The following is a 16,337-nucleotide window of genomic DNA, read 5'->3' on the forward strand; positions in this document are numbered from 1 at the left end:
TCCATTTTCTTTTTCTTTCTTTCTTTCCTTTCCTTTTTTTTTTTTTTTTTTATGATGGGGTTTCACCATGATGGCCAGGCTGGTCTTGGACTCCTGACCTCAGGTGATCCACCCACCTCGGCCTCCCAAAGTGCTAGGATTACAGGAGTGAGCCACTGCGCCCGGCCTCTTTCTTTCTTTCTTTCTTTCTTTCTTTTTTTTGTTTTTGAGACGGAGTTTCGCTCTTGTTACCCAGGCTGGAGTACAATGGCGCCATCTCGGCTCACCGCAACCTCCGCCTCCTGGGTTCAGGCAATTCTCCTGCCTCAGTCTCCTGAGTAGCTGGGATTACAGGCACGCACCACCATGCCCAGCTAATGGATTTGTATTTTTAGTAGAGACGGGGTTTCACCATGTTGACCAGGATGGTCTCGATCTCTTGACCTCGTGATCCACCCGCCTCGGCCTCCCAAAGTGCTGGGATTACAGCCTTGAGCCACCGCGCCCGGCCTGATTTCCATTTTCTTGCTGGTTGGCTGTGCGCTAGTGACAGTGGCGGTGGTGATGGGAATGGTGTGTAGCCCTCGGTGTCTTCTCTACGTGAGAGAAAAGAGGCACAGAAACCTCAGCTGTGGGCTCCCATGGGACAGCCTCTGGTGTCATTCAACGCCAGTTAGAGACAGCATTTTGTCACACTGCCTGTAAAAGCCAATCCAGGCTTTTACAGGCACAGTGGCTTACACCTGTAATCCCAGGACTTTGGGAGGCCGAGGCAGGTGGATCACCTGAGGTCAGGAGTTTGAGACCAGCCTGGCCATCATGGTGAAACCCCATCTCTACTAAAAATAGAAAAATTAGCCAAGTGTGGTGGTGTGTGCCTGTAATCCCAGCTACCTGGGAGGTGAGACAGGAGAACTGCTTGAACCCAGGACAGGAAGGTTGCTGTGAGCCAAGATGGCACCATTACACTCCAGCCTGGGCAATAAGGGTGAAACTCTGCCTCAAAAAAAAAAAAAAAAAAAAAAAAAGCAAGTAAACAACAATAACAAAAACCAGCAGGCCGTGCATGGTGGCTCACACTTGTAATCCCAGCACTTTGGGAGGCCGAGGCTGACAGATCACCTGTCAGGAGTTCGAGACCAGCGTGGCTAACGTGGTGAAACCCTGTCTCTCCTAAAACCACAAAAATTAGTTGGGCATGGTGGTGAGTGCCCGTAATCCCGGCTACACGAGAGGCTGAGGCAGGAGTATCGCTTGAACCCGGGAGGTGGAGGTTGCAGTGAGCAGAGATCGTGCCACTACCCTCCAGCCTGGGACACAGAGTGAGACTCTATATCAAAAAAAAAAAAAAATACGCTCGACCACACACACTCGTGAAACGAGGAAAACAAGAGAGCAGCGGAAGGAGAGGGACTGTTTTGTCCAGATTGCTGGGAAGAGACCACAGAAGTGAGAACCTTCTTCATCAGCCGGTGGTACCTAGCATTTCATCATTCCTCCCGACTTCCTGTTCTTCGGTGAGAGCACCCATTGGTGAGCGGGGCAGGGCAGGAGGGAACTGAAAGGTCAGGAAGCACTATTTCAGCAAGAGGTCTCTCCTCCCTGTCTCAGTCCTCCAGCCCCTGGCACAGCCTCCCCCTGAAAATGATGCTGTGGAAGAAGCGCTGGAGCTGCCCCGTGTCCCATGCCTAGGAACATCTCGGCCTCCAGCTCCTCTCCTCTGGGGCTCACGGCAACCCCATGCTACGCCCCGCAGGCAGGGACGGCCTCTGTCGCCTGTCCACCTACTTGGAAGAACTCGAGGCTGTGGAGCTGAAGAAGTTCAAGTTCTACCTGGGGACGGCGACAGAGCTGGGAGAAGGCGGCAGGATCCCCTGGGGACGCATGGAGACCGCGGGTCCCCTAGAAATGGCCCAGCTGCTCATCACCCACTTTGGGACAGCGGAGGCCTGGAGGCTGGCTCTCAGCATCTTTGAGTGGATGAACAGGAAGGACCTGTGGGAGAGAGGACAGAGAGAGGACCTGGTGAGGGGTAAGGAGGTGGCGGGACAGGCAAGGCTAGGACCCCAGCCAGGCACGGTGGCTCACACCTGTAATCCCAGCACTTTGGGAGGCTGGAGAGGGCAGATCACTTACGGTTGGGAGTTCAAGACCAGCCTGGACAACATAGTGAGACTCTGTCTCTATAAAAAATAATAAAGACTGGCCGGGTGTGGTGATACCCACCTGTGATCCTAGCTTCTCAGGAGGTTGCAGTGGGAGGATCACTTGAGAGCGGAAGGTCTAGGCTGCAGTGGGCGATGATCCTGCCCCTGTACTCCAGCCTGGATGACAGAGCAAGACCTTGCCTCATATATATATATATATACACACTTCAAATATATATTTTATTCAAATATATATTTTATTAAATATATATTATATTTTACTCAAATATATATTATATTCAAATATATATTTTAAGAGATGAGGTGGCCAGGCATGGTGGCTCACACCTATAATCCCAGCACTTTGGGAGGCCAAGGCGGGTGAGTCACCTGAGGTCAGAAGTTTGAGACCAACCTGGCCAACACAGCAAAACCCATCTCTACTAAAAATGCAAAAAGGCCAGGCGATGTGGCTCACACCTCTAATCCTAGCACTTTGAGAGGCCGAGACGGTTGGACCACCTGAGGTCAGGAGTTCAAAACTAGCCTGGCCAACATGGCAAAATCCCATCTCTATCAAAAATACAAAAACTAGCCAGGCACGGTGGTGCACGCCTGTAATCCCAACTACTTGGGAGGCTGAGGGAGGAGAATCGCTCGAACCCAGGAGGTGGAGGTTGCAGTGAGCCGAGATCACGCAACCTCATTCCAGCCTGCGTGACGGGAGTGAGACTCCATCTCAAAGAAAAAAATAAATAAAATAACCAGGTATGGTGGCACATGCCTGTAGTCCCAGCTACTTGGGAGGCTGAGGCAGGAGAAGCACTTGAACCCGGGAGGTGGCAATTGCAGCGAGCTGAGATCACATCACTGCACTCCAGCCTGGGCAACAGAGTGAGATCCCCATGTCAAAAAATATTTTAAAAAGAGATGAGGTGCCGGGCGCGGTGGCTCATGACTATAATCCCAGCACTTTGGGAGGCCGAGGCGGGCGGATCACAAGGTCAAGAGATCGAGACCATCATGGTCAACATGGTGAAACCCCATCTCTACTGAAAATACAAAAAATTAGCTGGGCATGGTGGCAGGTGCCTGTAGTCCCAGCTACTGGGGAGGCTGAGGCAGGAGAATTGCTTGAACCCGGGAGGTGGAGGTTGCAGTGAGCCAAGATCGCGCCACTGCACTCCAGCCTGGTGCCTGGCGACAGAGCAAGACTCTGTTCCAAAAAAAAAAAAAAAAAAAGAGAGAGATGAGGTATCCTCACATTGCCCAGGCTGGTCTTGAACTCCTGGGCTCACACGAGCTCTTGCCCTCACCTCCCAAAGTGCTGGACCACAGACAAGAATGACCACTCCCTGGTCACCAATTCCCTTTTCTTTCATACTAATCCCTGAGCCTGGGAGACCTGGAATTCTAATTTATAGACAGACAGACAGACAGATGGATACATAAATATAATTTCAACTTTTTTTTTTTGAAATGGAGTCTTGCTCTGTATCCCAGGTTGGAGTGCAGTGGCCTGATCTCGGCTCACTGCAACCTCTAACCCCCAGGCTCAAGTGATTCTCCTGCCTCAGCCTCCTGAGTAGCTGGGATCACAGGCACCCATCACCACACCTGGCTAATTTTTGTCTTTTTAGTAGAGACGAGGTTTCACCATGTTGGCCAGGATGGTCTCAAATGCCTGACCCCAGGTGATTCACTGCCTCAGTCCTCCTAAGTGCTGGGATAAGAGGCAACAGCCACTGTGCCCGGCTAATTTCAACTTTTATTTTAGATCCAAGGGGTACACGTGCAGGTGTGTTACATGGGTATATTGAGCGATGCTGAGGTTGGGGGTAAGATTGATCCTATCATCCAGGTACTTGAACATAGTAGTCAGCAGTGAGTTTTCCAACCTCCCCCGACAACGAGCCCCCGGTGCCCAGTGTTCCCATCTTTATGTCCATGAGAAGCCAGTGTTCAACTTCTGCTTATCAGTGAGAACACGCAGTCTTTGCTGTTCTATTCCTGCATGAGTTTGCTTAGGATAATGGCCTCCAGCTGCATCCATGTTCCTGCAAAGAACACGATTTGGTTCTTTTTTATGTCTGTGTGCGGAATTCTAATTTCATCCCTTTGGTCTTTGTTCATGCTGTCTTCCTCCTTCTCCATCTTCTTTGCCTGGAAAACTATTACTTATTTACTTACTGAAACCTTGAAGGTACTACCTTCTCTCCTTTTTTTAAAAAAAATTGTACTTTAAGTTCCATTGTACCTGTGCAGATCTTGCAGGACTGTTGCATAGGTACGCACATGCCACGGTGGTCCGCTGCCTCCATCCCAGTCACCTACTTCAGACATTTCTCCCAATGTTATCCCTCCCCAACATCCCCACTGCACCCTTCCCCCCGACCTTTTTTTTATACAGTCTCCGTCGTGTAGTGACACGATCTCAGCTCACTGCAACCTCCACCTCCTGGGTTCCAGCAATTCTCCTGCCTCTGCCTCCCAAGTCGCTGGAACTACAGGCATACGCCACCACGCCTGGCTAATTTTTTTATTTTTAGTAGAGACAGGATTTCACCATGTTGGCCAGCTCCTAACCTCAAATGATCTGCCTGCCACGGCCTCCCAAAGTACTGGGATTAGAGGGGTGAGCCACCGTGCCTGGCTTGAGCTGTGGTTTTTAGTATCATTTCTCACCTGTTTTCTCTAGTAAAACACGGACCCCCTCAAAGGCAGAGAGAGAGCATCCTGACTCCCCTGTGTGACTCTCTGTGATTCCAGTGTCTGGCTAGGTCTAGGAACAGAGTAAACCTTGATGAACATTTGCAGAACGAATAAGCAAGCCCTGCCAATAACTGGCTATACACAGTCACTTCTGCGAAGCTTAGTGACTCATGGTTAATGAGATGTGATTGTAGTTGTGTGCTGGGAAATGTTAAACATCTCTGAAAAAAACAGTCTTTAATGACTCTGAAAAAGCAAAGGCACTTGTTGGTAGCATTTATTTCCTTTTTTTTTTTTTTTTTTTTTGAGACTGAGTTTCTCTCCTGTTACCCAGGCTGGAGTGCAATGGCGCCATCTCGGCTCACTGCAACCTCCGCCTCCTGGGTTCAGGCAATTCTCCTGCTTCAGCCTCCTGAGTAGCTGGGACTACAGGCACACGCCACCAAGCCCAGCTAATTTTTTGTATTTTTAGTTGAGACGGGGTTTCACCATGTTGACCAGGATGGTCTCGATCTCTTTTTTTTCTTTTTTTTTTTGAGACAGAGTTTCGCTTTTGTTACCCAGGCTGGAGTGCAATGGCGTGATCTCGGCTCACCGCAACCTCCGCCTCCTGGGTTCAGGCAATTCTCCTGCCTCAGCCTCCCGAGTAGCTGGGATTACAGGCACGCGCCACCATGACCAGCTAATTTTTTGTATTTTTAGTAGAGACGGGGTTTCACCATGTTGACCAGGATGGTCTCGATCTCTCAACCTCGTGATCCACCCGCCTCGGCCTCCCAAAGTGCTGGGATTACAGGCTTGAGCCACTGCGCCCGGCGGTCTCCATCTCTTGACCTCGTGATCCACCCACCTCCGCCTCCCAAAATGCTGGGATTACAGGCGTGAGCCACCGCGCCCCACCTATTTTTTTTTTTTTTTTTAATTAAAGAGACAGGGTTTCACCATATTGGCCAGACTGATCTTGAGCTCCTGACCTTGTGATCCATTCACCTCGGTCTCCCGAAGTGCTGGGATTATAGGCACAAGCCATTGCACCGGGCCTTTTTTTTTTTTCTGAGATGAAGTTTTGCTCGTCACCCAGGCTGGAGTGCAATGGTGAGATCTAGGCTCACTGCAACCTCCTTCTCCCAGGTTCAAGCAATTCTCCTGCCTCAACCTACCCAGTAGCTGAGATTACAGGCGGGCATCACCACATCCAACTATTTTTCGTATTTTTAGTAGAGACAGGGTTTCACCATGTTGGCCAGACTGGTCTCCACCTCCTGACCTCAGGTGATCCACCTGCCTCAGCTTCCCAAAGTGTTGGGATTACAGGCATGAGCCACCGAGCCTGGCCAGCATTTTAAATTTCTGAGTGTAAATCATTTCAGCATGGTGAATTTCTGTTTTTTTTTTTTTTTTTTTTTTTTTTTTTGAGACGGAGTTTTGCTCGTTACCCAGGCTGGAATGCAATGGCGCGATCTCGGCTCTCCACAACCTCCGCCCCCTGGGTTCAGGCAATTCTCCTGTCTCAGCCTCCTGAGTAGCTGGGATTACAGGCACGAGCCACCATGCCCAGCTAATTTTTTTGTATTTTTAGTAGAGACGGGGTTTCACCATGTTGACCAGGATGGTCTTGATCTCTTGACCTCGTGATCCACCCGCCTCGGCCTCCCAAAGTGCTGGGATTACAGGCTTGAGCCACCGCGCCCGGCCCAGCATGGTGAATTTCAAGCTACCAAAATTACAAGTCAAGCAGCTGGTAATTCGTAGTTTTTTTTTGAAATGGAGTATTGTTCTGTCACCCAGGCTGGAGTGCAATGGTGTGATCTCAGCTCACCGCAACCTCTGCCTCCTGGGTTCAGGTGATTCTCCTGCCTCAGCTTCCCAAGTAACTGGAATTACAAATGTATACCACCACACCCAGCTAATTTTTGTATTTTTATTTTACCTATTTATTTTTTGAGACAGAGTTTTGCTCTTATTGCCCAGGCTGGAATGCAAATGACATGATCCTGGTTCATTGCAACCTCCACCTCCCGGGTTCAAGGAATTGTCCTCCAGGGTAGCTGGTATTATAGGCACGCTTTCCCATGCCCGGCTAATTTTTACATTTTTAGTAGAGATGGTGTTTCACTATGTTGGCCAGGGTGGTCTTGAACTCCTGGCTTCAGGTGATCCACCTGCCTTGGCCTCCCAAAGTGCTGGGATTACAGGCGTGAGCCACCATGCATGGATGAAATTGAACACTAGGCTCTTTGCAACCAGTGCCGTGACGGGAACAGATACACCTCTTATGTCCTCGTCAGATTTCATCTCGTACAACTTTTTCTCCCTTGTCTTTATTAGATCATTTGGAGGTGCCCTGTGCATGGGGGATATGAGGCTGGGCCACTTTTTTTTTTTTATTTGAGACGGAGTTTTGCCCTTGTTACCCAGGCTGCAGTGCAATGGCGGGATCTCGGCTCACCGCAACCTCCGCCTCCTCGGTTCAGGCAATTCTCCTGCCTCAGCCTCCTGAGCAGCTGGGATTACAGGCACACGCCACCATGCCCAGCTAATGTTTTGTATTTTTAGTAGAGACGGGGTTTCACCATGTTGACCAGGATGGTCTCGATCTCTTGACCTCATGATCCACCGCCTCGGCCTCCCAAAGTGCTGGGATGACAGGTGTCAGCCACTGCGCCCAGCCTCAGCTGCAATTTTCAAGGATTACCTTTAAAAGAAAACTTAGACCCAGATCGGTGGCTCACCCCTGTATTCCCAGCACTTTGCAAGGCCAAGGTGGGTGGATCGCCTGATGTGAGGAGTTCGAGACCAGCCTGGCCAACATGGTGAAACCCCGTCTCTACTAAAAATACAAAACTTAGCCAGGTGTGGTGACGGGCACCTGTAATCTCAGATACTCAGGAGGATGAGACAGGAGAATTGCTTGAACCCAAAAGGCGGAAGTTTTAGTGAGCTGAGATGGTGCCACTGCACTCCAGCCTGGGAGACAGAGTGAGACTAGGTCTCTAAGTAAAAATAAGTAATAAAATAGCATGAGATGACTGAACATACCAGAGCCAGCACTGAGCAGATGAAAGACAACAGTTTATTAGTTACACAGACGCACACGGAAGGTGTCTCGTATGCCAGGAGGGTGCAGAGGGCCGTGGGAGGTGGGCTGTGTGGTAATGAGGGTGCTTCCTGGCCCTGGCAAGAGGATGTGCTTTGCTTTTGTGAATCATCTCACGGACTAGCAACCAGCAGGGTGGTGAAAACTTGTCAGAGTGAGGACCAGACGGGGTGCAGCTGGGTCAGCTGCTAGGAGAACTAGCCAGGTGGGGAGCCTTTCCCACTGGGCGGGCAGCGTATCAGGTGAGAGCATAGGCACTCACTCTTAGGACTTCGGGGGTCTTCTTGGGACCAAAGATGCCAAGGAATGACTGATGTGTAGAATCTTTTTTTTTTTTTTTTTTTTTTTTTTTTTTTGAGACGGAGTTTCACTCTTGTTACCCAGGCTGGAGTGCAATGGCACGATCTCGGCTCACCTGCAACCTCCGCCTCCTGGGTTCAGGCAATTCTCCTGCCTCAGCCTCCTGAGTAGCTGGGATTACAGACACGCGCCACCATGCCCAGCTGATTTTTTGTATTTTTAGTAGAGACGGGGTTTCACCATGTTGACCAGGATGGTCTCGATCTCTTGACCTCATGATCCACCCGCCTCGGCCTCCCAAAGTGCTGGGATCACAGGCTTGAGCCACCATGCCCGGCTAGAATCTTATGATATATCCAGACAAAAGCCTTTTATGGCTTGGGCACCATGACTTACACATGTGTTTCCAAGACTTTGAGAGGCCAAGGTCAGAGAAACCCTTGAGACCAGGAGTTCCAGACCAGCCTGGGTCACATACTGTGACCTAACCTCTACCAAACAATAAAGATAAAAAATATTTTTCTGTTGGGTGCAGTGGCTCATGCCTATAATCCCAACACTTTGAGAGGCTGAGGTCAGGAGTTCAAGACCAGCCTGGCTAACGTGATGAAACCCCATCTTTACTAAAAATACAAAAATTAGTTGGGCATGGTGGCACGTGCCTGTAATCCCAGCTACTCGGGAGGCTGAGGCAGGAGAATGGCTTGAACTGGGACCCAGGAGGTGGAGGTTGCAATGAACCAAGATCAAGCCAATGCACTCCAGCCTGGGCTACAGAGTGAGACTCTGTTTTAAAAAAAAAAAAAAAAAAAAAAAAAAATCTTTTTAAGAGACAGAGTCTTGCTGTTGCCCAGGCTAGAGTGCAAGGCTGTGATCGTAGCTCATGACTACAGCCTTGAAGTCCTGGGCTCAAACAATCCTCCTGCCTCGGCCTCCTGCTAGGACTACAGGTGTACAACGCCACCACCAGCTTTTTTTTTTTTTTCTTTTTTTTTTTTTTTTTTTTTTCTTTTTTTTTTTTTGAGACGGAGTTTCGCTCTTGTTACCCAGGCTGGAGTGCAATGGCGCGATCTCGGCTCACCGCAACCTCCGCCTCCTGGGCTCAGGCAATTCTCCTGCCTCAGCCTCCTGAGTAGCTGGGATTACAGGCATGTGCCACCATGCCCAGCTAATTTTTTGTGTTTTTAGTAGAGACGGGGTTTCACCGTGTTGACCAGGATGGTCTCGATCTCTCGACCTCGTGATCCACCCGCCTCGGCCTCCCAAAGTGCTGGGATTACAGGCTTGAGCCACCGCGCCCGGCTTTTTTTTCTTTTTTTGAGATGGAGTCTTACTCTGTCACCCAGGCTGGAGTGCAGAGGCACAATCTCAGCTCATTGCAACGCCCCTATCCTGGGTTCAAGCGATTATCCTGCCTCAGCCTCCTGAGTAGCTGGGACTATAGGCATGTACCATCACACCCAGCTAAGTTTTTATCTTTAGTAAAGACAGGGTTTCGCCATGTTGACCAGGCTAGTCTTGAACTCCTGGCCTCAAGTGATTCACCCACTTTGATCTCCCACAGTGCTGGGATTAAAGGTGTGGGCCACTGCACCCAGCCTAATTTTTTTTGGGAGAGTTGGGGGTCTCATCTTGCCCACCCTGGCCTTGAACTATTGAACTCAAGCAATCTTCCTGCCTCAGTTTCCCTAAGTGCTGAGATGATAGGTGTGAGGCACCAGGCCTGGCCAGAATTACCTTTTTTTTTCTTTTTTTTTTTTTTTTGAGACGGAGTTTCGTTCTTGTTACCCAGGCTGGAGTGCAATGGCGCAATCTCGGCTCACCGCAACCTCCACCTCCTGGGTTCAGGCAATTCTCCTGCCTCAGCCTCCTGAGTAGCTGGGACTACAGGCGTGCGCCACCATGCCCAGCTCATTTTTGTACTTTTAGTAGAGACGGGGTTTCACCTTGTTGACCAGGGTGCTCTCGATCTCTTGACCTTGTGATCCACCCGCCTCAGCCTCCCAAAGTGCTGGGATTACAGGCGTGAGCCACCGCACCCAGCCTCAGAATTTTCTTTTTTTGAGATGGAGTTTTATTGTCACCCAGGCTGGAGTGCAGTGGCACAATCTCAGCTCACTACAACCTCCGCCTCCCAGGTTCAAGCAATCCTCCTGCTGAGCACTCCAGTAGCTGGGATTACAGGTACATGCCACTATGCCTGGCTAATATTTCTATTTTTAGTAGAGATGGAGTTTCACCATGTTCGCCAGTCTGATCTCGAACTCCTGACAGGTGATTCACCCACCTTGACCTCCCAAAGTGCTGGGGTTACAGGCGTGAGCCACTGTGCCCGGCATTTTTGTATTTGTGGTAGAGACAGGGTTTCATCATACCGGTCAGGCTGGTCTTGAACTGTTGACCTCGTGATCTGCCTGCCTCAACCTCCCAAAGTACTGAGATTACAGGTATGAGCCACCACCAGCAAAGTGTTTGTCATGTGCTGAGCTCCATGCACCATTAGAATATAAGGTCCTTGAAGTAGTAACCTCATGTCTTGTTTATTGCTATTTACCCAGTGACCAGAACAATGGCTGGGTAATGTTGGTGCCTAATGTATGTGTATTTTTAAATGGATGATGGGCTAGGCATGGTGGCTCACGCCTATAATCTCAGCACTTTACGAGGCCAAGGTGGGGTTGAAGACTAGCCTGGCCAACATGGCAAAACCCCATCTCTACTAAATACAAAAATTAGCCAGGTGTGGTGGCACAGGCCTGTAATCCTAGCTACTTGGGAGACTGAGGCAGGAGAATCACTTTAACCCGGGAGATGGCTGTTGCGGTGAGCCAAGATATCGTATATTGTACCACTACATTCCAGCCTGGGTGACAGAGCAAAGCAAAGCAAAGATGAATAGACGTGGCCAAGAGCTGAGAGAGGAGTCTGGACTGACTCAGAACTTCCGTCAAAAAGACTGATTGGGGCCGGGCGCGGTGGCTCAAGCCTGTAATCCCAGCACTTTGGGAGGCCGGGGCGGGTGGATCACGAGGTTAAGAGATCGAGACCATCCTGGTCAACATGGTGAAACCCCGTCTCTACTAAAAATACAAAAAATTAGCTGGGCATGGTGGCGCGTGCCTGTAATCCCAGCTACTCAGGAGGCTGAGGCAGGAGAATTGCTTGAACCCAGGAGGCAGAGGTTGCGGTGAGCCGAGATTGCGCCATTGCACTCCAGCCTGGGTAACAAGAGCGAAACTCTGTCTCAAAAAAAAAGACTGGCCGGGCGCGGTGGCTCAAGCCTGTAATCCCAGCACTTTGGGAGGCCGAGGCGGGTGGATAAGGAGGTCGAGAGATCGAGACCATCCTGGTCAACATGGTGAAACCCCGTCTCTACTAAAAATACAAAAAAATTAGCTGGGCATGGTGGCACGTGCCTGTAATCCCAACTACTCAGGAGGCTGAGGCAGGAGAATTGCCTGAACCCAGGAGGCGGAGGTTGCGGTGAGCTGAGATCGCGCCATTGCACTCCAGCCTGGGTGACAAGAGTGAAACTGTCTCAAAAAAAAAAAAAAAAAAAAAAAGACTGATTGGGGCCGGACACGCCTGTTACCCCAGCACTTTGGGAGGCCGAGACCAGCCAATGCAAAAATTAGCTGTGCACCTGTAATCCCAGCTACTCGGGAGGCTGGGGCAAAACAATCACTGAACCGGGGAGGTGGAGGTTCCAGTGAGCCAAGATCACACCTCTGTGCTTCATCCTGGGTGACAGAGTGAGACTGATTGGATGGATGGAGGTGCCAACGACCACGAGGGGCACCCAGGAAGGAGGGTGGGCTACAGGGAACAAGGGGTGAGCTGTTCCCCACACATGGCCTGTGCAGTGGCTACTGAACATTCCTGGGTGTGGGTGAGTAGGGAGTTACGGAGGCATTTTAATGTGATCGAGGCTAATGCCACACAGTGCTCCTAGCCAGATGCGTGCCAGCTGATCTTCCACGATTTCTCTCTCAGATACCCCACCTAGTGGCCCATCCTCACCTGGGAACCAGTCAACATGCCTTCTGGAAGTCTCTCTTGCCACTCCAAAGAAAGGTGAGCCTCAAGCCAGGTACCTACATGTATTAATCTACACAGAGCAGATGACCCAACGGAGCTTAGGCCAAGCACAGATGCACGACTTATTTCTTCTGAAACAGAGTCTCACGCTGTCACCCAGGCTGGAATGTGGTGGGCTGATCTCAGGTCACTGCAACCTCCGCCTCCCAGTTCAAGCAATTCTCCTGCCTCGGTTTCCCAAGTAGCTGGGATTACAGGCACTTGCAACCACGCCCGGCTAATTTTTTATTTTTAGTATAGATGGGTTTCACCCCCGTGATCCACCTGCCTCGGCCTCCCAAAGTGCTGGGATTACAGGCCTGAGCCACCATGCGGGGTGAGAAGAGAAGATCTTTACAGAGGACTAAGGTTCTCAGATTCCTTCTTGAAAACTGTCTCAAGGATACTGGGGAGCAAGTGGGTGCTAGGCCATGGTTTTTTTTGAGAAGTCTTGCTCTGTTGCCCAGGCTGGAGTGATCTTGGTTCACTGCAACCTCCACCTCCTGGATTCAAGCAATTCTCTCATCTCAGCCTCCCAAGTAGCTGGGACTACAGGCACATGCCCTCTTTGACCCAGACGAGGAGTACTTTTCCTCATGAACTCCTTAGAGGTTGCTGATGAGTATTCCACAAAACCTTCCTTCCTCTTCCCTAGATCCCCAGGAAACCTACAGGGATTACGTCCGCAGGAAATTCCGGCTCATGGAAGACCGCAATGCGCGCCTAGGGGAATGTGTCAACCTCAGCCACCGGTACACCCGGCTCCTGCTGGTGAAGGAGCACTCAAACCCCATGCGGGCCCAGCAGCAGCTTCTGGACACGGGCCGGGAACACGCGAGGACCGTGGGACACCAGACCAGCCCCATCAAGATAGAGACCCTCTTTGAGCCAGATGAGGAGCGCCCCGAGCCACCGCGCACCGTGGTCATGCAAGGGGCGGCGGGAATAGGCAAGTCCATGCTGGCTCACAAGGTGATGCTGGACTGGGCGGACAGGAAGCTCTTCCAAGGCAGGTTTGATTATCTCTTCTACATCAACTGCAGGGAGCTGAACCAGAGTGCCGCGGAACGCAGCATGCGAGACCTCATCTCCAGCTGCTGGCCGGAGCCCTGCGCGCCTCCGCGGGAGCTAGTGCGCGTTCCCGAGCGTCTCCTTTTCATCATCGACGGCTTCGATGAGCTCAAGCCCTCTTTCCACGATCCTCAGGGACCCTGGTGCCTCTGCTGGGAGGAGAAACGGCCCACGGAGCTGCTCCTTAGCAGCTTAATTCGGAAGAAGCTCCTCCCTGAGCTCTCTCTGCTCATCACCACGAGGCCCACGGCGCTGGAGAAGCTCCACCGTCTGCTGGAGCACCCCAGGCACGTGGAGATCCTGGGCTTCTCGGAGGCGGAGAGGAAGGAGTACTTCTACAAGTATTTCCAAGATGCAGAGCAGGCAGGCCACGTCTTCAACTACGTGAGGGACAACGAGCCTCTCTTCACCATGTGCTTCGTGCCCTTGGTGTGCTGGGTGGTCTGCACCTGCCTCCAGCAGCAGCTGGAGGGTGGGGGGCTGCTGAGACAGACATCCAGGACCACCACTGAGGTGTACATGCTCTACCTGCTGAGTCTGATGCAACCCAAGCCCGGGACCCCGCAGCTCCAGCCCCCTCCCAACCAGAGAGGGTTGTGCTCCCTGGCGGCAGACGGGCTCTGGAATCAGAAAATCCTGTTTGAGGAGCAGGATCTCCGGAGACATGGCCTCCACGGGGCGGACGTGTCCGCCTTCCTCAACATGAACATCTTCCAGAAGGACATCAACTGTGAGAGGTACTACAGCTTCATCCACCTGAGCTTCCAGGAATTCTTCGCCGCTATGTACTATCTCCTGGACGAGGGCGAGCGTGGGGCAGGCCCGGAGCAGGACGTTCACAGGCTCTTGGCCGAGTACGAGTTTTCCGAAAGGAGCTTCCTGGCGCTCACCATCCGCTTCCTCTTCGGGCTGCTGAACGAGGAGACCAGGAGCCACCTGGAGAAGAGTCTCTGCTGGAAGGTCTCGCCGCACATCAAGACGCGGCTGTTGCAGTGGATCCAGAGCAAAGCGCAGAGCGCGGGCTCCACCCTGCAGCAGGGCTCCCTGGAGTTCTTCAGCTGCTTGTACGAGATCCAGGAGGAGGAGTTCATCCAGCAGGCCCTCAGCCACTTCCAGGTGATCGTGGTCAGCAACATCGCCTCCAAGATGGAGCACATGGTCTCCTCCTTCTGCCTGAAGAACTGCAGGAGTGCCCAGGTGCTGCACTTGTACGGCGCCACGTACAGTGCGGACAGGGAAGACCGGGCCAGGTGCTCTGCAGGGACCCACACGCTGTTGGTGCAGCTGTAAGTATCCCTGGGGCTGCCCAGGTTCATGCATGCATGCATGCATTCACTCCTTCCTTCTGAAACGAAGTCTCTCTCGGTCTCCTAGGCAGGAGTGCCATGGCACAATCTCAGCTCACTGCAGCCTCTGCCTCCCAGGTTCAAGCGATTCTCCTGCCTCAGCCTCTGGAGTAGCTGGAATTTCAGGCGTGCACCATCACGGCCAGCTAATTTTGTATTTTTAGTAGACACAGGGTTTCTCCATGTTGGTCAGGCTGGTTTCAAACTCCCGACCTCAGGCGATCCGCCCGCCTCGGCCTCCCAAAGTGCTGGGATTACAGGCGTGAGTCACCATGTCCAGCCTTTTTTTTTTTTTTTTTTTTTTTGAGATGAAGTCTCTCTCGGTCTCCTAAACTGGAGTGCAGTGGCATAATCTTGGCCCACTGCAGCCTCTGCCTCCCAGGTTCAAGAGATTCTCCTGCCTCAGCCTCCTCAGTAGCTGGGATTACAGGCACCAACCACCATGCCATGCCAGGATAATGTTTTTAATTTTAGTGGAGACGGGGTTTCGCCATGTTAGCCAGGCTGGTCTTGAATTCCTGACCTTAAGTGGTCTGCCCGCCTTGGTCTCGAGGTTCATGCTCTTGACCAGTGCCTCTCAACTAGGGGTGACTTTGTTCTGATACTTGGCAGCTATCTGGAGACTATTTTTGGCTGTCACAACTGGGAATCAAGTAACACTACTGACATCTAGTGGATAAAACTGGGAGTGCTGCCCGCCTCCTGCAATACACAGAACACTCCCTCTGGCTCCAAGTGTGAATACTGCCACCGTAGAGATTAAACACCATGCCCTGGGGCTAAATTGAGGTTGATGTCAAGGAGAATGTATTCAATCAACAAATATTATTAAGTCCCTTTTTCTCAGCGTCACCCAGGCAGGAGTCCAATGGCGCAATCTTAGCTCACCGCAACCTCCGCTTCCCGGGTTCAAGCAATTCTCCTGCCTCAGCCTCACAAGTAGCTGGGACTACAGGCACATGCTACCACACCCGGGTAATTTTTTTGAATTTTTAGTACAGACAGCGTTTCACTGTATTAGCCAGAATGGTCTTCATCTCCTGGCCTGTGATCTGGCCACCTTGGCCCCCTTTTTCAAGACTGAGTAACCAAGCTCTGTAACCTCAAGTGATCCACACATCTCGGCCTCCCAAAGTGCTGAAGTTACAGGTGACAGCCACTGCACCCGGCTCTATGTCCCTTTTATCTGTCTACATAACAATCTTGTGTAGACAGAAAACAGTGTGAATAAGCCACTGCTCGCAACGGAGCACCCATCCTAATGAGAACAGAGACAGATAATAAAGAGGCAAACGAATAAACCAACTAATTGATTCAAAGTTTCAGATAGAGTCAGGTGCAGCCTGGACAACATGAGACCCCAACCTCTAAAAAAATTAATTAGCTGGGCATGATGGTGCACACCTGTAGTCTCAGTTTCTTGGGAGAATTGCTTAAGCCTGGGAGGTCAGCCCTGCAGTGAACCTAGATCTCACCATGCACTCCAGCCTAGACAACAGAGCAAGACCCTCGCCTGCTCCGCCCACCCCGCCCCAGCCAAAAAAACAAAAAAAAATTAAAAGATAGCATGCTTCGGCCACGCACGGTGGCTGCAACCATAATCCCAGC

General features: G+C 51.3%; 1 protein-coding gene across 1 annotated transcript in view; it reads left to right on the forward strand.

Moving 5' to 3' along the window:
* Window positions 1–1,606: 1,606 nt before the first annotated feature.
* The window catches only part of NLRP12 (NLR family pyrin domain containing 12), a 28,268-nt gene continuing 13,537 nt past the window's right edge, over window positions 1,607–16,337 (forward strand). The window contains exons 1-3 of the mRNA XM_039466534.2: window positions 1,607–2,011; window positions 12,229–12,309; window positions 12,968–14,669. Coding sequence (XP_039322468.2) covers window positions 1,720–2,011; window positions 12,229–12,309; window positions 12,968–14,669 — 2,075 coding nt within the window. The 5' untranslated portion in view covers window positions 1,607–1,719. The remainder of the gene's footprint in view (window positions 2,012–12,228; window positions 12,310–12,967; window positions 14,670–16,337) is intronic.

The sequence above is a fragment of the Saimiri boliviensis genome, chromosome 14 (assembly GCF_048565385.1).
Source record: "Saimiri boliviensis isolate mSaiBol1 chromosome 14, mSaiBol1.pri, whole genome shotgun sequence".
NCBI lineage: Eukaryota > Metazoa > Chordata > Mammalia > Primates > Cebidae > Saimiri > Saimiri boliviensis.